The following is a 20,284-nucleotide window of genomic DNA, read 5'->3' as shown; positions in this document are numbered from 1 at the left end:
GTAAAATCTGACGGGATGGTACAAGTTGCCAGAGAAAGAGTGCAGGGATGACTTCAGAGAGAATAAATTACAGTCAAAGTGTCGTATTTCAGTCATCCGCTGGAGCTTAACTTTCATATCTGAGGAGAAAGCGCTCTGCCCTTGCAGATCTAAGCCTGTTTTGATGGTGGCAATTTATTAATATCAGGAGCGACATTTGCCGACAGATACATCCTGAATCGAATTTAACACCTGGATAACACAGAGGCACAGGTCAGTGCCTCAGCCCTGGACATTTGAGTTTTTTTTCCTTTTAATATCAGCCTGGATGAACAGAGACAAAGCAATATTTTGTATATATATATATATATATATATATATATATATATATATATATATATATAAGAAAAAAAATGTATATAGTATTTTTTCCCCTTCCATGTCAGATCTCCACTCAAGAAATGGGCACAAACAGCCAATTTTTTTTTTTTTTTTTCATTTCTAAAAAAATAAATACAAACATTTTTTATATACATGTTTTTAAATGTGGTCTTATGTGCTTTTTTTATGATTGAAAAATATTATTAAACATGTTAGCCTGGTCTATATTAAGCAAAAATTAAATAAAATATTTACGCTATGCTAATCTGAACACATGATTAATGTCTTAAATTGTTTTGAAAAACACAAAAAAAACTCAGAATAATATGAATTTATACATGCATATTTATTGTTCCATCAGACGTCCCAAATGTCACCACTGTGCACATCTTCATACAGAACACTATTGATAAAGACAATAATATCAACATCCAATGCTCACACTGAGGGTTAGCAAAGATGTATAAAGCACACTGAATGAACATAGCCTCTCAAAAAATGAGGAAAACAGCTTTCAAAAACACCTGAAAATGCATGAAATTAAAATTAATTCTGAAACTTAGAAAAGTGATTGTCATAAACAGCAAAACATCAAATGTTCAGTGGCAGGTATTTTAAAAAACCCTGCGATTGAGAAACAAGACTTCTCTCAAACTACACAAAACCTGTATTTCGGCTGGAATAAATGTTTCTTCAGATGAAAAGGCCAGAATGCACTAATGCAAACAAGACTAACATAAATCAAACCTCATGCATGCATATAACACTTGGGAACAAAGCACTTTTTGTAAACCACAATTTCAAAGTCAGCATGGGACTTATGTAAAAAATAAAATACATTTTAAATTAAGAAACATAACAGTAGCATTTTAAAGCCTAAAATTAGCTAATGATTAATGGCAAATAGTGTGATTATGTCAGTAAGCGAACTAAAGCTCATCAGTGGTCAGTAAAATTTGAAAAATATAAAGCAAAACAGCCTTATTTGATCATGTCAGCTATAGAGATTATAATAAGAATGCTATAAGACACATTTTTTTTTTTTTACATTTGCATAGAAAAACATTAGGATGAAACAGAAATACATTATAGGAATTGGGATTAGGTTAATCCAACTGCCGGGTTGCTACCCTTAAAAATATTGTCCATCTTTTACCACTTGTTTTGAAATACCGAACAGTAAAAAACCTCTCTCTCTCACTCACTCTCAAAAAAAAATTACAATTAAAGATATATATAAGAATTTCCTTTTGGTCTTACTCCTTTTCAAAAAAGCTCAACAATAAATAAAAATGATTTACTCTGTCAGTCAAAAAAACAAGCTTAAAAATGATGAAACATGAGCATTATTCAACGATGCACTCATAAACTGACACTTCTTATGTGTTGTTTGAGGTACTCCTCTGAAATCTCTGTGGTTTTGTGCCTCACTCGCTTGTTGTCATTCTCCAGCCCGTCTCTCTCCCCTTCTTCCCCTGAGAGACTGAAGTCACTGCTGAGGCGGCCCAGGTGATCGACTGAATCACACTTTTGGAGATCAGAGATGATGGTCTGGAGGCTGACGATGGAGAGAGAGTCAGAAGCAGCTCGTGTCACGTCTGCTCTTCCCATGTCCACCCACCTGGAGTTCTTATGTGTCTCCACCCACTCTCTGGCATTAGCCATGCTCTCTTTTACATCCACCCAATCGTTTGGTCTCGGGTAACCTCCGCAGGCTCCGCCTTCAGTGCCTGTGCTGCTGACTGTCTCTGCTCCTACAGGAGGGCTCCGCCCACCGCACGTATTGATTGGTCCATCCTTTGGTTGGACCTGCTCTCTCTGGGCATGAATCTCCTCACTGATTTGCTCCAGGTGGCGCAGGGTGCTGGAGTAGTTTAACTTGGCTTGGGAAATACGCTCCTCTAACAGTAAAATTTTTGACTTGTGCTCCTGCAAAAACAGGTTTTGACCATGTTGAGCTCAAGACATTTTAACTGTAAATGAGAATCTAAACAGTTCATCGAAAAAAAAAAATAATTGGTCATAATTCACTCGCCTTCATATTGAGCTGTGGAAGAAGGGAATATTTTCAGTGTATACTTAAAATTTGTTTAAAAAAAAAAAAAGTCTGTTCCTCTATTAGAGAAAAAATTGTTTTAGGGAATACAGCGCTAAAGTTATATGGATTCGTTCTATGGAAGGATTTTTTTTTTTTGTGGTCATTTTCTAGGGTAAAAGCAATTTATTATACATTAATTTTAAGACTTTTTAAGACATGCACAAAAAATAAATAAAAAATAATGAGAAGAAAAGTCACAATTTATATTGAATTAAATCCCACATACAGCTTATTATGCATCCAAAATACCAATAATATACAGTAAAAAATACTTTTTGGCATAATGTGTGACTTTTCTATATATATATATATATATATATATATATATATATATATATATATACACACAATCAAACCCGAAACATACTGAAACTCTTTTTTTTAAACGTTTATGCTTTTCTAATACTTCCAGCTGCTCGTTCAAATTATTATCAATTTATAAATACAAACAAATGCATGTATATATTTAAGAAAAAATAAGGTTATGCTTACAAATTAACTACATTTATATAGAACATATAATATAATGTAATATAATATATAGGTGAATATTTTCAAAACATATACTGATTGAGTGTGTATACATAATAAATAATATATGTATGTGTACTGTGTTTACATAAACAAAAACTTTTATTTTGGAGGCAATTAATCGTGATAAATAGTTTTGCAGCACTAATTATAATATTAATTCCATAAAGTAAATAATTCATCAACAGTAGATCATAGGCAATCGCATGCATGGTATTCATAAATTGTGAATTACTCTGAAACCCCAAGCTTACAGAATGCACTACGGCACCTTGTTTTTACTTTGAGAGTAAAACTCTCACATTTATTTAATGCAATCATATCCCTTTGAAGTGTAATAATCACATTAGGCCATATCACAATTTCGGTCTCAAATTTAAGACCTCTTAAATGGATAACTAAGAATTTATTTTAAGACTTTACAGCATTACATCTGATCAAACTGAATATAAAGATCTGCAGGGACCTGACTTTTGGAGTCTCCATTCATGTTCATACTATGTAATAAAAATGAATAAAAAATTCTGCCTAAAATAAAGTAATATGGGTTTGCAACGACATGAGGGTTGAGTAAATGATGACAGGATTTTCACTTCTGGTTAAATAATTTCTTTAATTTAAGTAAGTGGCCATATTTTTCATACTTGGTGTATGAAAAAAACGCAAGTGTAATAACATCTCAACATACCTCTAGAATGTCATTGAACTGAACCTTGAGCTCAAAATAAGACTTGGACTTGACGATGGATCTCTTCAGTGATTTCTGTAGCTCCTGTACGCGGGCTTCGGCCTCCTGACACAGCTGGGTGACACGCATGTGCTCCCGTTCGCTCTTCATGCGCTCCTCCTCCGCCTCGTTCACCTGCACAGTTTCAAGTCATTTATGACATGCTTAAAGCAATGCAGTGTGTATGTGCAAAATATATTCAGTGTGGATACATAAACAGAAAAATATTTTTTAACTGCACATCCTATGAGTCATATGGTGGGGGGTTATTGGTGCATTAGTGTACAAAATTCACACAGGCTTTTGTTTGTGCAGCATACTGTATATACATATATGAACGTACTGTTGGGGTCAGAAAGATACATTTTTTGAAAGAAATTAATACTTATTTAGCAAGGCTACATTCAATTATCAGTACTGTCAAGAGTGGCTAAAGACATTTATAATGTTACTAAAGTGTTTTCAACACTGATGAGAATTAGAATTGTTTCCCTAAAAATCAGCATATAAGAATGATTAATTTAGAATCATTTATGTTAAATTGCAAAAATATTCACAATATTTTTACTGTATTTTAATCATTTAGATCAGGGCTCCAGACTAACTTTTTTCACTAGGAGCACAGTGGCCCCCAACTGAAAATTTTAGGGGCACAACCAGAAAATTTAGGGGCGCACACCGTAAATCAACATGCTAACCAAATCTACTAATTTCCACTGTATTACTAATAAATACTTTAATAATAGATGCAGAAATTACAATGTGCTGTTTCAAATTCAGTGTCACATTTTATTCTGCACTTTTGAAGATGCAACAACAATATAAACTGACAGCACCATCGCTGTCATGACAGTACAAATAGTAAACAAAATTCCATACACTCAGAATAAAAAATTTGCTTAGTAAAAAAGTTTGTGTGCATGCTGTATCGTTGTTGTATGTTTCGTTAAGTTTTAAGCCATTCTTCCTTTGAAGGTCGAGCTGGCTTTTGTAATTGGTGAAAGGTAGTTCTAATGCTTGTAGTACCTCAGCCATCTGAATTCTTACAGCCCGTCTTCTCGAAAATGGTGAGTGTGGACCAGGGCCGGCCCTAACCAATTTGCTGCCCTAGGCAAGATTTTACCTGGCGCCCCATGCATCACAGCCCATTTCACCCTGTCATTGTGTTCATGATTTAGCATATACACACACACACACACACACACACACACACACACACACATTACAGCAGAACTGTTTCCAACACTCATAATAAATCATCATATTAGAATGATTTCTAAAGGATCATGTGATAGATTGGATGTCACATGTGACACTGAAGAATGGAGTAATGATGCTGAAAATTCAGCTTTGCATCACAGATATAAATTATAATTTAAAGTATAATAAATTGAAAACAAATTATTTTAAATTGTAATAATATATCACAATATTAAATTTTTTCTGCATTTTTGATCAAATAAATGCAGGCTTGATGAGCAGAAGAAACTTCTTTCAAAAACATTAAAAATAGTAATGTTTCCAAACTTTGGCCTGTACTGTATCCCCCCAAAACTGCACAACTGTAGAGTAAAACATTAATAAAAAAGTGATAATAAAAAATATGTCTTAAAAATGACATGATTGTACAAAATCACAGTCTGGGGACTCAGATCAACTGCTAACATTAAGTTTAAGGTAAAAATAACTGCCATGAAATTATAGTATCTTACTCCTATGCAATAAATTGTTCTTTCACTACATCTCTTTACCTCTGTCTTTATCCTCTTCTCTTCTTTTTGGCACTGTATCTATCGCAGACTATGCTCATTTATAATGTGTCATGTAAATTCGGCCTTCCGTCACAATCAGGAAACTTTCACCGTGTCTAGAACTGGCGTGAGCTGCCAGGCCCGTTTCTACGAGCTTTTTGTTAACAAAAGCAGTGCTGTCTACATTGGATGCGGCGTCGGGCACGCTACACAACAAATTACCAACAACTGATCATGCGCGCGCTCTGTTTCTGACGCACTTCAAGCACTCGATGGGCGGGGGAAGATTGAAGAGCCAGATTTTATTTTTATTTTTTTTTTGCTTTATTTGGAAGTATTTCGAATTAATGTTTTTTAAATAGTAGCCTATTATAAAAAAAAAAAATGTAAAAAAAAAAATTCACTAGTTCACTCATTCTGGCACCCCTATAGATGAGTGGCGCCCTTTAGCATTTGCGGGCCGGCCCTGGTGCAGACTTTTTTCGTCACACCAACCTCTGACTCTGAATCATCATCTGACGGTGACACTGTAGACTCTGGCACTGGTACACTAGCCGCAGGTCGGAAGAACGAATCAATAGTTCGCTTGCTCATAGCTCAGACGCACGCACATATCAGGTTGTGAAGATATTTGTCTCTGTTTCCTTCCCACAGATGTTTACGCGCGCTGAATTATCTCTAGGCCCCTCCCCCTCCACACATTTTAGCCACTTACAGTGGCCATTCCCTATTCTTCTCACACGCATTTGCCGCTTCACAGACAGGCATCACTCAATGTGTTCAATGTGCTCGCGTCTCATTAGTATGTGTGCAAGTGTGTGTGTGTGTTTGCGTGCGTGCGTGTGCAAATCTACTGGTCGCACATGTGCAACTGGATGTAAAATTCAGTCGCACACTCTCAAAATTTGGTCGCAAAATGCGACCAATTGGTCGCAGTCTGGAGCCCTGTAGATACAGCCATAGTGACTAATTAAACAAAATCTGTTGCATGATTTGATCAAAAAAAAAAAAAAAAGTTCAAATTCAGAGACATTTAACTTGATAAGATTCGCTGGAGAGAAGATTGGCACACCTTTGAGGTAGCGTGATTCAACATCTCTTGCCAGGTTGGATCCAGTGTCTTGACTGCAGTGAGGCCCTGTTCAGCCACGTGGACCATCTCGCGAGCAGCCGAGTGCATGGACACGGCTCTCTCAAAGCTGAGTGCAGCTTTCTGGGTCTCCTGCTGGGCCTAAAATGGGTGAAACCAATCATAATGCATTTAAGAGACAACAGGATTTCATAAGGGGAAGTTTCTGATAGTAGCCTTAGAGAAACATGCAAAAATACAATATGAAGTTAAGGCATAAAACAGCCATTTTCCACAACTAAATGATTTTAATTGTTGATATTAATTATAAGTGTTTTTCGTGTTCTTCCACCTCTTTTGCTTTTCTTCGTGCCTCGTAATATGGCCTGGCCTTCTCGATGCAGGACCCCAGTTCTGAACTTTTCGCCTTGAGTTTAAGCACAGATTCATTCATTATCCTCCTATGGCTGGACCGAACCTCCTGACAACACAAACAGAAACTTTTTACGCAAACTGCGCATACCACTCCTAATTCATAATTCATATTTATGATAAAATGAAGGGTCTGGCTGTGTGCTTCAAGCAAGAAGACCTAAGAGAGAGAGCCTCATCTTATCTGCATTATATGCGGTGGGAGTAATGTTATTATAGTTATCTAAAACTAATTTAACTTGTTGTGCTAAAACTAAAGTCAAAATAAAAACTAATACAAATTATATAGACATTAAAAAATAATAAATGACATCACAACAAATAACAAACGTTAAAATTAAATGACAATAAGTCATAATAATTAGTATATGCTTAAAAAAAAAAAGCAGTCCCAAAAGGCCTTAAGGGTAGTGAAGAAAAAAAAATTCCAAAAAGCTTTCTGAACATTCACATACTTGCAGTTCCAGTTCCATTTTGTTGATCTCCACACTGGCCTCATTCAGACGCTCCAGTTCCTCCTAGACACAGAAACAGACACCGCAGGTCATAGCTGAATAATGTAAAATGATCTGGACGGCTACCTTAATGATGCAGGTTCAATCCAAAATAAGGGTGATCCAGAAACTGAAGAGTAACTAAGATTATAATAAATTCCATGAAAAAGCCTTTGGTGAAATTCATCATAACTAACATTATTATTATTTATTATTACAATATTATATAATATTCATGCCCAAAGTGCATAAGTTCAGAATTTAGGCACCAAGGTTGTGACATAAAATAAGATACAAGACATTTCAGATTTTTCAAAGAATATGAAATAATGTATGATTCAAGTAATGAAACAAGTAATAGGTAAAGAATCGTGCACATACAAATACTAAGAAAAGCCAATGTTACATTCATAACAATGTTCATGAACCACAAAACTGTTGAGGATTCTAAAATGTGTTAATCATTTATTAATTAGGTTTTTACCAGACATTTAATAGTCTTCTACTTCTGTATATATCAAAATAGTTTATATTTTTACTTCAACGGTGTCGTGTTAAATCTTACTAAATAAAACGTGTTGCCTGGATTTCAATGTAACGTTACCTGGATTCTTGGATCTAATTCCTCCTCGGTGAGTTTTTCATGAATTGAGTCTTCATCTTGACTTTTAGATCTCTCCGAGTCTTTACCTTCCACCTCGGTCTCCTCTGATTCCCCATCAGCTTCTCTGCTATCCTCCGTTACCTCCTCCGGCTGATTTCCTCCTCTCTCCTCCGCTGAAGGTTCTCCTGACCCCGCAGGACTTTCACGCGAAACCGCTGGATCCATTTAAAGGCCTCGTCGTATATCCGACATCAAATGTTGAAGATGAACAAAGCTTAAACTGCCAGATCGGAATCGAGACAGAGAAGTAACCTCAACTTACATGTCTTTATTTTAAAAGTCTTTCCCCTCATTCATTTCTGTGGTAGTCTGTTAGCCTACTCGCTAACGTAACATACTGTTATCAGCAAATAAATAAAGCGGGTTGATTAGTTAGTGCCATGAAACGTAAACTGAATAATATAAAGATAACATGACAAATAATCACCAAAGGTCCATTGATTTGCTTCAGATTTACCCCATGGCTAGCTTTGCACACCCTCCGCCATTCAATAACCAGGAACGTGATACACGAGTGAGGTAAATAGAAAACGCGAAACCAAACCCTTTAGGACTTTCTGAGCTCCTGTAGTTGACGTTGTGTAACATTCGTGTAACGTCACAGCGTGGGAGCCTTTGGTGACGCACGTAATGACTCGTTTTGTCTGGCTAATAATAATAATTGGTTACTATAATTTGACATGCAAATCCAGAATATGTTTGTACTTTTATTTCATTTTATGATTGCTTCTTGTTGGAGTGTATTTATGTCTCGCTTCCCTGTTTTTGTATGTTTGTACAAGTGCAATAAAAAAAGTTATGTCAATTTCATACAAAAAAGCAAAACGAGTTTACTCTGTTTAATGACTCTCTTAATTGTATTGCTAACAAAACAATTTTATTTGCAAAATGGAAAAGTAAAACTAACAACTGCAGTCTTTAATTTCTCTTTCCTTAACCCTCTATATAAGTGTTTTCTTTATATGGATGTATTTTTATATGTAAATTATGCTGTTTGTTTAGCACTGAATTGAAACATATTATTACTGTTATAGTTGTTATTGTAAATACTTGTTTTTCCTCATTTGAAAGCCCAATAACGATTGTTGATTTATTATAAATTGCATGTTTTCCTTCTGTGATTTTGCTGAATTAATACATCTAAATGATGTGAATAATAACAATTGTTTTGATAGTGTATTATTTTTATTAGCATTATTTAAATAAGCAAGAAACGAGTCAAAAAAAAAAAAAAAATATGTATATATATATATATATATATATATATATATATATATATATATATTCCTCTTCAAAACATCCCAATATATAAGTAAAACACAAAACATAATCGTATCAAATGATTTTTCCTAACATATTCCAAACACTATGCCATGCACCATACACACACCTTAATAAAGACAGTACACAAAGGTGAATCAAACATTTCTACATTTATAGGCACTTAGATCAGTATTCACAGTAGTAGAAAAAATAAGTGTTATTTTTAAACATATTTACTCTCATTTTTAGTTCCTGAACAAGTATACTTTCTTAAAAAACATGTATAGCTGGTCAGCATAAGATTTAGGTTTTACCTGTCCGTTTAATGGTGCATCTTACGTGACAAAGTTCTCACATAAATCCATTTAATTCTGACAAATAATGAAACCTGAGGCAAAAATCTGAGTGTTCATTTAATGGTATGATCTTTGGTATCATCCTGAAACCCCAACTAGAGGTTTTTCCATCATAAAATCAACACAGTGACATTTTAAGACAATTACTCTCTGTGAAGGGAATGATGGTAACATATAATAAGTAATATAATTTTCCATGTGTTGTAGGCATAGCCTACCTCAACTCCAGCTCGGATCATACTGACTCCAACCAGCAGGTGGCGCTAAATAGACCCTCTTTCCACGTGAAAGGAAACTAACTACACCTCTATACCCTGCTCGTGGGACTCCTGACTTCAGGTCTTCCATCACACCGAGATTGCGAGCCATTGTTTTAAAACTGGCTGGACTGGAATACTGAACCCGATACGGACCAGACCCAGACAGTTTCCCACTTTGCAAATCCTCCATGGTGACAACTTGAGCATCGTAAACCTCCTTCTCAAAGCTCTCATCATATTTCTTCTTTTCTAAATAAGAAAGGTCCATTTTCGTAAAAGGCACAAATTCGGAATTCAGCTTGATAAAGCGTAGGTACTTGTCGTAAAATTGCCCCAAACTCACACCCTTCCGACCAAACGTTAAAGTTCTGGAAATTTCGGGTCTGATGCAGGACCTGCCTCTGCGTTGATCGGGGTGGCGCATCCAGTCGTCCCAAAATGAAGCTGGCCACTTTGGCTCAATCTCTGCCCAGAGGTCCTTTATGAGCATCCAGCCCAAGCCTGGGAAGAAATCTGTCCTGTACAACAGGCTCGCTTTTCCAGGGTCCACAAATCCTTCCCTGCCATTGTCATTCCAGGCAGACACACACCACAGGGTCGGGTCTGATTTTAAAACTGGATGAAGTGCTCTGAAGTACTCAAAAAAATCAGGAGCCACCTGGTGAAAGAGATCAAACATGCCATCAACAAAATAAAATTCACATAAAAATGTGACATCTTTTTTTTTTATGAATAACTTACCCGAAATCAATCAATCTGTCTATTTATCTTTCATTTTTACTCTTTTTATTGTCAATTGTATGTCTTAATCATGTTATACAATCATAAAACCACACAAAGTGATGATGATCATAGGGCACATTTTTACTTTTCTTTGTATAGAAAATTATTTTAAAAATGATTTTGAAATCATATCTCTTTATTTTTTCATATTTTACATATGCATCATATTTGGATTAACTTTTTAAATATATTTTAAATAATTTTTGTCTTTACAGCTTCCTTTATTTACTTTTTATTTTATTTCTTAAATCATCTGTTATGATTATTTTAAATCCTTTTATATGCAAAACACACACACACACAGAGATGGATACTCTAAAAAGATAGATAAAGAAAGATACATTTCTTCTTATGTATCTTGGATTAACTCTTCTTATAATTAATTCAAGTGAAGTTACCTCCAAATCATCCTCCACAACAACAACCGAGGAGTATGAAAAGGTGTTGAAAACCTGGTTGAGCGCCCACCGGTAATGCCGGGAGATTTTGTAGTAACCTTGGAACTTCTTATGCTGTGGAGGTACTGATATATCAGAGAGATCCGGCTGTTTGATATGGGTCAGCTGACTGCCGTACGAGGCGATCACATCAGATGTTTCAGCATGTCCACAGTCCTGGCTCACTATGATTGGATAAAGTTCAGCCGAAGGTCTGTGCTCAATGAGCTTGTCAATGCAGCGTTTCACCGTCACACGATTACAGGCAATGACCAAAATAGGGATGACCACTGGAGCTGAATGCTCGGCTTGTGATTTTGGCTTAGCAGCTGTCACACCGCCTTTGTTCTCCCAAACCGCCCAGTGGTTCTGGATTTGCAATAGGATCTTCTTCTGCGATTCAAGTTCAGCTTCAAATTCATTAGCTACACGCACCACCTCGTTCATAATATTTCCAAACTGGCCTTCTCCTGCTCCGTCTCCCAAGTTACCAGGTTCATCTGGGCTGTCAAGAGCCACTTGGGTGGAAGGGCGTCTCATGAGGACAAAAATAAGAATAAAGTTCCAGGCTACAAATATGAAAGCACCACAAATGATAAGAGGACTTCTCTTGCGTAGCATGGCCTGATGTGGGATAGGACAGAGGATTCAGGAAAGAAGAAATGGACATGAAGTGGGCTTGTAGGACAGGAAGGTTTGACGGAAGGATGTGCGAGAAACGTGGTGTGTATATTAGAATTTTTTTTTTCACATGCTTTGCATGATATTTTTCAGCCAGCACTCACAATAGTAGAAGCAATATGTAACATTAAACTGCCAGAAGGTGAAAATAAGACATATTCCAGGTTTCAGGATTCTGATATAGACAATTCTGTCCAAAGTGGCACAGTGACTTTCAGCATAGCCTGTAAAATAAGAAAGATTACCAGATATTAAGCAGAGAAAAAGATCACATACATGTAGCCAACAGTCCTGAATTAAAATTAAATTGATTTGTTTTACAATCAAACACCTGAGAAGAAAACTTAAATATTTATCACCTTTGAATCACATTCCCATTCAATTTTACAAGATTAGAATGGAAAACAAATACACTTCTTTTGCATTTAACAAGTCCATAATTTGAGTGGATTTGTACTTTTTAATGTCTAATGCAAAACACTTGAAGTTTTAATGCACTTCATTTAGACAACCATGTCCATCTTGTACACAATGTAGTAAGGAACACACGTCAGTGTTATTTTAAAATAATTGAGACAGTATTGCAGTTATTCATTTTCATTTTAAAGATTTCAGACATTTGTTGTGTTTTGTTTGTTTGTTGTGTATTCCTGTTGTTTTACTAGAATGTTCTGTGTGTCTATATGGTTTGTAATCATTTTTTATTCAAGTTTCAATTTCAGTTCTTTTAGTGCATCAAGTTAAACTAACAGAATGAGAACTGTTGCCTTGGCAAATAGCGAAAATAAAACATAAAAATAAAATCAGTTATCATTTGTTATTTCAAGTAACTTTTTTTTTAATTTTTATTATTAACTAGGGTTAGGGTTAGTAGTCAGAAATACACTGTATTGTACGAGCGAATATGGAAACGCTGATCCTTCTGTCGATCAATAATCTCACCTGTAGCTCTTCCAGCCCTTCCTCAGCCACAACTGTTAAACAGTGAGAGACTAAACCGGTCTGTTCATCATATATGAGAGCTAAGTTCAAACAAAACCAGGATGTGTAAAAACAAATATGCAAACATATCTGACTTACATGAGTCAACGCGCACTCATACTCTGACATGTTTCCCGTCTTCTTTAGTCAGCCAATGTATTCATACTTCCGTCGCTTTAAAGATTATGTCCCATGTCAACTAAACCTAGTAATTTATTTGAATCTGATGTGGAATAGACGCTGATAATTCTTAATTTAAAGCACAATAAACTTCCTGCCAACGCGTACACCCTTCAAGCTTCGCTCAAGAATGCAAGAGAACTGGACTTCCGGGTGGCGTCATTTTTAGGAAGTCCCTCCCCCTCCCGTCACTTACAAGGAGCTGTGCTTACCTTAATTAAAGAAGAGATACGTGTACATAAAACACATTTCATTTGTGTTGATAGCAGGTGAACGGTTCGAGATAGGGGTTCGACCTCTGGATATACGGCACTGTTAGGCCTCAGGGGGTTTATGCTGATCCCGCGAAATGTATTAGCAGGGTCTCTGACGAGGATCTTGTTACAGAGGTGGAAAACAGGTGTCCTCCTCACTTAGAACAGCCATGTGCTAGTGCCTTACATAAATGAGAATTTATGAACTTATTAATTATAAAATTTCCCCATGGTGATTGTATGTCTGGATTTCACCTTAATTTAGATTTTTCTAAGCCTGGAGGAGTCATGCTAATTAATAAATCCCACTCCTCTGTTAAAATGCATTCAAATCTTGGTGTTCAAGATTTTTGTAGGATTATAGGATTAACTCCTGACACGCAAATAGAAATCAAGTATGCACAGACAGACAGACAGATAGATAGATCTGCATAAATTTAATTGAATTTTAATTTAATCTATCCATCCATCCATCCATCTATGAAAGTGCATTTGTGTGAAGTGCATGTGATCCACATTGTCTTCAGCAGAAGACTCATTCCCCAGGTTCAGCTCCTTCCAGTTTCTTAGGTTGATCCTCATGATGTTCAGAAATAGGCCTACATTTGACACATCCACAACTTATCACACTAGAAAAAACAAAAGAAGCATTTTTGTTATTCTAATATAGCCGATATAAATTACACATTGGTGCGTGCCAATTTCTGACTCAAAATAAATAGGCTGCTATAATTTATGTACTTTTATACAGGAAAATCATCCTTTATTATTAGTTTTGAATTGAATTTCATCATTTATTACCTGGAGATGTTAAAGTTGGAAATTAACTAGGCCTACGTGTAGCCTATTAGTGTGGCTGTATAAAATGTGTAAGTATTTAAATGTGGAGGATCATTTAGTTTGTACAGAATTACAGGCAAAAAAAAAAAAAAAAAAAAAGCCTTCTTGTGACCTTTTAAAACCACATTAGCAACAACTTACATCCGGATGAAGCTGGTTCCAGCCTATTCCAAGTGACTGTTTCCTTCCTCACTCTGACACTGCGGTTGTGAAATATAGACTATAAGCATATTCCTTAAAATCCACAATAAGCCTAGAGAAAACAACAAGTTTACATAACTGTAGTTTTAACCAAGTCTCCAGATGTCATCCCGAGCCCATCCACTACCGCTGGAGGCAGCTTCTTGTTCACCTGTTTTACTTTCCTCATATTATTGGACACAGGTCAAACACCAAAATATGTTTAGGATATTTTAAACTAACATGTTTTTTTTTTTCACAATATTTATATGAAATGTACATTTAGTAACAATATTGACGATTTGTCAATGGTCCAGTTCTACAATAGCTCCGTTTCTGGCTACCTGACATTTCGAGAGCTTTTTCGTGTCTTTTATTTAGAGAAAGAAAGAAAAAAATGAACAAAGAGTATATCAATAATCATATCTTAATTTAGCAGAACAAATAAATAAAATATATAAAACAAAATTAAAAAGAGCAAAAAACATAGCCGCTAACCTATATTAAAACAATGCACATGATCTTGACAGGCTGACAGATATGTTGTATAAATAAACATGTGCCTTGCAACAGTTATGAGGACATAATGTCCCAAATATTGACCTGAACATATGCTATATTTTGACACTAGTATGGGTCATCTTCTTGTGACCCTGCAGAGGATAAAGAGGAGGAAAATGGATAGAATGGGGGAGAAATGGATAAGTAGGCCTGCATTTAAAAAAAATACTGAAAGCAAAATGAGATTTCTTGTAACTTGTAAATGTCTGCATTGTACAGAATGTACACTGGAGGGCATTTGAGCTCTCTTTTAGATGGATACCTGGTGATTAATGTGTAACAGGACTGCTTAATGACTGGATAGGGAAACTGACAATTTGGCAGAACCAGTCTGACACGTGAACCAAACATTGGGCTAAATAATGTAAGAATAGTATCCATAGTCCCCAACAATGATTTGTCTTATATTGTCCAAAATGTGCAAGTTTGTCTGGATGCATGGCATAGATATTAATAAATAAATAGGAAATGTTTTCTACCATATTTATTCAAACTACGCAAGTTAGGTTACTTGCATTCTCAGTATTTGCATTTGAAAATTGTTTTAACCCTGCTATCAGAGCAGACCTGCAACACATCTGCCGGTCTGTCCTTATGTGTATATGGAAAAATGAAAAAAGTGTTATATGCCTTTACTAGTTTTACCCCTATTTATGATATTTAAGTCCTGCTGATATAGCTGTTCCCAGGCACTTGTGAAATGTTTGTGCTTCATTTAATTAAGGTGACTTGTAAGTCACGTGTCTGTCTATGAAATTATGAAGCCACTGACAACATCAAATTTAAGTTTATTCTTATACTTGTAGATATTTTCTGACTGAAGTTGTAATTGTAGGCATATTATGTCACTCAGACAGAGAACAGTCTCAACCATTTATTATTTTCCACTTTGGCCTCTTCCCATTTGTGCAAGAGAAAAAAATGAATGTATAGAACTATAATTATATCAGATTACATTATTTACATTATATGCAGCATATGTCAAAGAAGTATCTGTTACTCATAAATTTATTTCTAACACAAGAAATAACATTTAAGAGCTTACATAACTGTTGCAGTGCACATTTTTAGACTGAGGTGATTTGCATTGGTGAGTTGTCACATTTTTGTCCTTTAGCATCAATACCACAAACCATATAGATAAGAAATACATGAAAATACAGAATTCTTCATGAAATCAAATGGCATAGTATATTGTATGATGATATTATTATTTAATATTATCCAGCCCTTTAAATTTATATATATATATATATATATATATATATATATATATATACATATATATATATATATATATATATATATATATATATATATATATATATATATATATATATATATATATATATATATATATATATATACTTTTTTTATTTCCATTAATTTATACTTTGGAAAATACAGTTCATCACTGGATCACTGGTCAGAACAGACGTCATTGTTGCCTCTTGTTCTTAAAGACCTTTACAAAACAATGTCTCAGTTTGTGTAAAATATGTCTGTGCTCAATAGACTTCAGTGCATCATATGTTCAAGTTTTTCCAGTTCATTCCTATCGAGCCTGTCTGAAGCGTCTTGCACAAAAGCAAAATAAATGCTGTTGTGTTCAATGTAACAGGCTCCACCAAGAATTGCTTGTTTTGCTTTACCAATCATCCTTCCTTAGCGCTGTCAGTCTCCTCATCTCTCAAGGCGTAGTATCTGGAGAAGTTTGGTTCTGTAATGGTCTAATTGGTCTGCTATTCATAAAGGGCATCACCACAAAGGTGAAGATTCCCACCAGCATTAACGCCACAGTGATTGTGATGATGGCTGCAACAACGGCATAATAGCACTGATTGGAATACATTATCCTTCTCATGCGACCCCTCATCCTGCTTGGCGGCCTTCCCACATCGATCATAGTTGCCTGGCCGAGACCTTCCTCCATGACTCCAAGCGGGTTACCGCCGGCCTGCTCCTCTTTCTTCTTCAACACCGGCAAATTTAAGGAGGTCCTAACAGAGCTGTTTGGTGGAGGATTCTTGAGAATGAGTTTGCCCTTGCTGCGTTTAAATCGCACCGAAAGCGCCCGCTGCATCTCAGCCGGAAGTTTGCGGAAGATGTCTTCGTTATTTCCCAACTGTGGTAGATCTCGGCCGTGTCGGATTTCCGTCAGCTCCCGACAGATCGGACAAGACAACGTCTTGATCTCTTCAGAATTCACGTTGATGCGCGCCAGGCATTCCAAGCAGAACGTGTGTCCGCAGGAAAGTAACTTTGGAGCTTTGAAGACGTTGTCGAAGCTGCAGAAGCACACAATGCACTCTGTGTCCTGCAGGTCATCTCTGGGTTGCTCGGTCTTGTGGTGTCCAGACTCAGGGTCGCGGTCTTGCCTCCTTCCCTCCTCGCTGCGACCCCGTTGATGCTTTCCTCCCTCTTTCTTGCCCTGTTCTCTACCTCGGCTACTTTCTCGACGCCGGTTTTCTGCTTCATTGCTGCGACTTCTCCTAAGAGACTTCTGTCTCTGTCTTTGCGCTGAAGCTCCCAGGTTGAAGCTGCCCTTGCTGTCAAGCTTCGGCTTGACGTTGGGCCCTTTTTTGCTGCCATGGGGTTTCTCTTTGCCATCACTCATCATGTAGATCCTTAGATCCAGAGGAACAGATTAAGAAATAAGAGAAGTGTTGAACAGAGAAGCCTGTGGGGGAAGATGGAGAAATCAGTCTAGGTCACAAATACACTCCATACTTTAGAACAACCATTTTGGGTTCCCAAAAAACCTTTCAGTTCTTAAAAGAACCATTGAATAATCCGAAGAACCTTTAGTGCAATGGAAAGTTTTCATGGATGTTAAATGATTTTCATGGAACCATTGATGCCAATAAAGAAACTTTATTGAACAGTTCTTAAAAGAACTAGTTTAAAGGACCCTTTTACACAATGAAGTACCTTTTGTGCAATGGAACGTTTCCATGGATGTTAAAGGCTCTTCATAGAATAATCTCGATAAATAACCTAGTACAATCAACGGTATTCAAAACAGATTTCATTACTGCTCTGGAACTTATGAGTGTGACATGACCTTTAAGAGCTTGTGTATGTAAAGTTGGACAGAACAAATTCAGGTCAGTAAAGCATACAGCTATGTAACTCCAGGGTGGAGACTCTAAACTAAATTGTACCATTAGCAGTCAAGTGTGACGAGAACAGCAGTTTAGTCAGTAAATACACTGGTTATTGCTTGTTTTTCTTTTTATTCCATTATAGGCCTTGCATGGCTTTAAGTTTGCCTCAACGGTCATCTTTTATATTTGAAATCTTTAACCCAGGGGAATTCTTAAACTCTGAATTATCAGTATGATCAAAACTTTGCTGAAAAACCTGTTTTGTTTCTATTTTTAACAATGTTCTATCAAATATGATACTCAACAAAAACACACATGCAAATATTTATTTTTTTATTTTGTATAAAGTTTTAACAAGCTCTTCAAAGAAACAGATTTGTCGGACTATTATTTCATACGCAGGGTTGACAATTTTGAGTTATCTTGTTCCATGTTTTACACTGTTCATAAGTAATCTTGGGTTAGGAATTAACACACTGTAGATTTGTAAACCTCAGGCTCCTGTTCTTATTTGCATGTTTATGAGGTTGATAACACTGAATGAACATGAACTGAGTGCACAACCTGTTTATCCATCTGTGGGGGGTTTTGCCTGGTCAATTTGTACTTAACAAAAATAATACTCGTGACATTTTTAACTTCCTCTTATGCTGAAACTACTTGCTTTGTGTGAAAACATGTTACTGTGCAAAGTGCATGAATATTATGAGGTAGTTTCTAATCACCTGTTGCTAGCACTGTATAGTTTCAGTGCTTACTGCCTTTCAAATGGACAGATTAACCCAGACTTAGTTTCAAAATCCCAAAAGAGGGTTTGACCTAAACTCTGAAGTCTCGCTGTACAGGAATGTAAACCTGAATATCAAGGTTTCCAACAGGGTACAGATCCCAGTTTCATTCTGTATGCTTATGGTTAAGCTTTAACGCTGAGTCAGGTCACAAAAGTCACGAAATAGGAATGTCTAGTAAACAAGTATGAATGATTATTTTATATGACTTGTAATATATGTCAAATCTAAGTTCAATTTAGTTATTCTGGAATCAAATAGTCCAAAATGTTAAATAAATATCTGCCTTTATCAAAACATGTTTTCAGGTGCATCAACTAATTGAGCCACGTACAGTACATGTTCTTTTTCAGAGCATTGGTATAATTCATATATTTTGGACTAAATGACTTCCTAAATTGAAGGCACACACCCACATATTTAGCACAAACCAGATAAAGTCAGTTGAGACCTGTCACTATTTGGACAGTAACACACCCTACATTTACAGGCGACACCGGGGCTAGTTGTCACACTGAAGGTTTTGTTTTTGAAAGTCAATTACTTTTAAGAACACAACTTTTAATGATTTTAATTTTTTAAAGATATAATTAATTGAACACACCGAAAGGCCAAGTTTTCTCATTTAAATAATAGAATAAAGCAGCCTATTAAAAGCTTTTTAAACAGGATAAAAAAAAAAAATAACATAATGAAAAACGTGACAATATATGCAAACAAATATGATTTGGGAATTTTAATTTGTAGGAGAGAATTCTCAAGAATGATTCAAACTAAAACTTACAAAACAACTACCAGAGGGCATATTTGTGTAACAGGACTCAAAGTTGACTCAAACTTTGTTTAAATACAGCCATATGTGACATCAAGCCCTTTTTATTTTACCTGCATTTTTAAACTTACTAATTATTACTCTATATTTGCATATACAGACTAATAATTTCAGATCACATCCTTCAAAATGAAAAGTGATTCTTTTAAAGTGAAAAAAAAAAAAAATGTTTCTAAAAACATGCAATACCTATGAGCTGAAGAGCAGTTGAACCCAGATGTTCGCCTGGCTCCAGAAGCACATATTCCAGACTAGGTGTGCATTCAGTAAAGCAGCATTAGAGGAGTGCAATCCAGTCCTTTCTGTCTACCTCAATCCTTTCTGAGACTAATCTGTTAGTTAACATAAGCAATTGGTCTCCACCTCTTTGCACAATCCTCCCTCTTTCCTTTGACCGTCATACCTGTTGAACTCGCTCAGGTGCTATTTGGAACGCCTCGAGTTTGAATGTGAGGAATCCACTGACCGGTGTTTTATTTTTTTCAACATCTCTGCTGACCTTGAATGCAACTGAATCAAACAAGTGTGGATAGCAATGCTCTAAATATCTATGCGAGTCATGTTTGTCCATGCAAAAATCACATACATGATGCAAGGGCTTCATGGATGTTGCTAGGTTGTTTGTTACAAATGATAAGTCCACATTTTTCCTACT

General features: G+C 36.0%; 3 protein-coding genes across 6 annotated transcripts; all 3 read right to left on the bottom strand.

The window, feature by feature from the left end:
* Positions 1 to 687: 687 nt before the first annotated feature.
* On the bottom strand, positions 688 to 8,729 carry LOC127953783 (SH3 domain-binding protein 5-like). 3 transcript variants are annotated; one of them, XM_052553078.1, is made up of 7 exons: positions 8,584 to 8,729; positions 8,067 to 8,346; positions 7,424 to 7,486; positions 6,889 to 7,017; positions 6,540 to 6,698; positions 3,678 to 3,851; positions 688 to 2,289 (listed from the first exon to the last, which is right to left on the bottom strand). In XM_052553078.1, the coding sequence occupies exons 2-7, from the start codon at positions 8,289 to 8,291 to the stop codon at positions 1,723 to 1,725; spliced, it is 1,317 nt and encodes a 438-aa protein (XP_052409038.1). In that variant the 5' UTR covers positions 8,292 to 8,346; positions 8,584 to 8,729; the 3' UTR covers positions 688 to 1,722. The 3 variants fall into 3 exon arrangements, with proteins under 3 accessions (XP_052409038.1, XP_052409036.1, XP_052409037.1); XM_052553076.1 differs by having other exon boundaries at positions 8,554 to 8,713; XM_052553077.1 differs by having other exon boundaries at positions 8,067 to 8,463; positions 8,554 to 8,657.
* Positions 8,730 to 9,540: 811 nt separating this feature from the next.
* On the bottom strand, positions 9,541 to 13,237 carry LOC127953782 (alpha-1,3-mannosyl-glycoprotein 2-beta-N-acetylglucosaminyltransferase-like). Of its 2 annotated transcripts, none has more exons than XM_052553072.1 (3): positions 12,987 to 13,237; positions 11,187 to 12,130; positions 9,541 to 10,663 (listed from the first exon to the last, which is right to left on the bottom strand). In XM_052553072.1, exons 2-3 carry the CDS (start codon positions 11,844 to 11,846, stop codon positions 9,965 to 9,967), a joined length of 1,359 nt encoding a protein of 452 aa, XP_052409032.1. In that variant the 5' UTR covers positions 11,847 to 12,130; positions 12,987 to 13,237; the 3' UTR covers positions 9,541 to 9,964. The 2 variants fall into 2 exon arrangements, with proteins under 2 accessions (XP_052409032.1, XP_052409035.1); XM_052553075.1 differs by having other exon boundaries at positions 12,849 to 12,997.
* Positions 13,238 to 16,226: 2,989 nt separating this feature from the next.
* Positions 16,227 to 20,160, bottom strand: LOC127952792 (RING finger protein 225-like). Its single transcript, XM_052551553.1, has 2 exons — positions 19,819 to 20,160; positions 16,227 to 17,582 (listed from the first exon to the last, which is right to left on the bottom strand). The coding sequence occupies exon 2, from the start codon at positions 17,520 to 17,522 to the stop codon at positions 16,593 to 16,595; it is 930 nt and encodes a 309-aa protein (XP_052407513.1). The 5' UTR covers positions 17,523 to 17,582; positions 19,819 to 20,160; the 3' UTR covers positions 16,227 to 16,592.
* Positions 20,161 to 20,284: the final 124 nt, after the last annotated feature.

The sequence above is a fragment of the Carassius gibelio genome, chromosome B3 (genome assembly GCF_023724105.1).
Source record: "Carassius gibelio isolate Cgi1373 ecotype wild population from Czech Republic chromosome B3, carGib1.2-hapl.c, whole genome shotgun sequence".
Lineage (NCBI taxonomy): Eukaryota > Metazoa > Chordata > Actinopteri > Cypriniformes > Cyprinidae > Carassius > Carassius gibelio.
This window is presented reverse-complemented; position numbering and strand designations above follow the sequence as displayed.

Excerpts from the sequence above, each read along its gene's own strand:
- LOC127953783 (XM_052553078.1), bottom strand. The coding sequence starts at position 8,291 with ATGGATCCAGCGGTTTCGCGTGAAAGTCCTGCGGGGTCAGGAGAACCT. Across the intron at positions 7,487-8,066 it reads AATTAGATCCAAGAATCCAG|GAGGAACTGGAGCGTCTGAA; the intron begins GTAACGTTACAT and ends TTCTGTGTCTAG. Across the intron at positions 6,699-6,888 it reads CACGAAGAAAAGCAAAAGAG|GCCCAGCAGGAGACCCAGAA; the intron begins GTGGAAGAACAC and ends CACCCATTTTAG.
- LOC127953782 (XM_052553072.1), bottom strand. The coding sequence starts at position 11,846 with ATGCTACGCAAGAGAAGTCCTCTTATCATTTGTGGTGCTTTCATATTT. Across the intron at positions 10,664-11,186 it reads TTGTGGAGGATGATTTGGAG|GTGGCTCCTGATTTTTTTGA; the intron begins GTAACTTCACTT and ends CTCTTTCACCAG.
- LOC127952792 (XM_052551553.1), bottom strand. The coding sequence starts at position 17,522 with ATGATGAGTGATGGCAAAGAGAAACCCCATGGCAGCAAAAAAGGGCCC.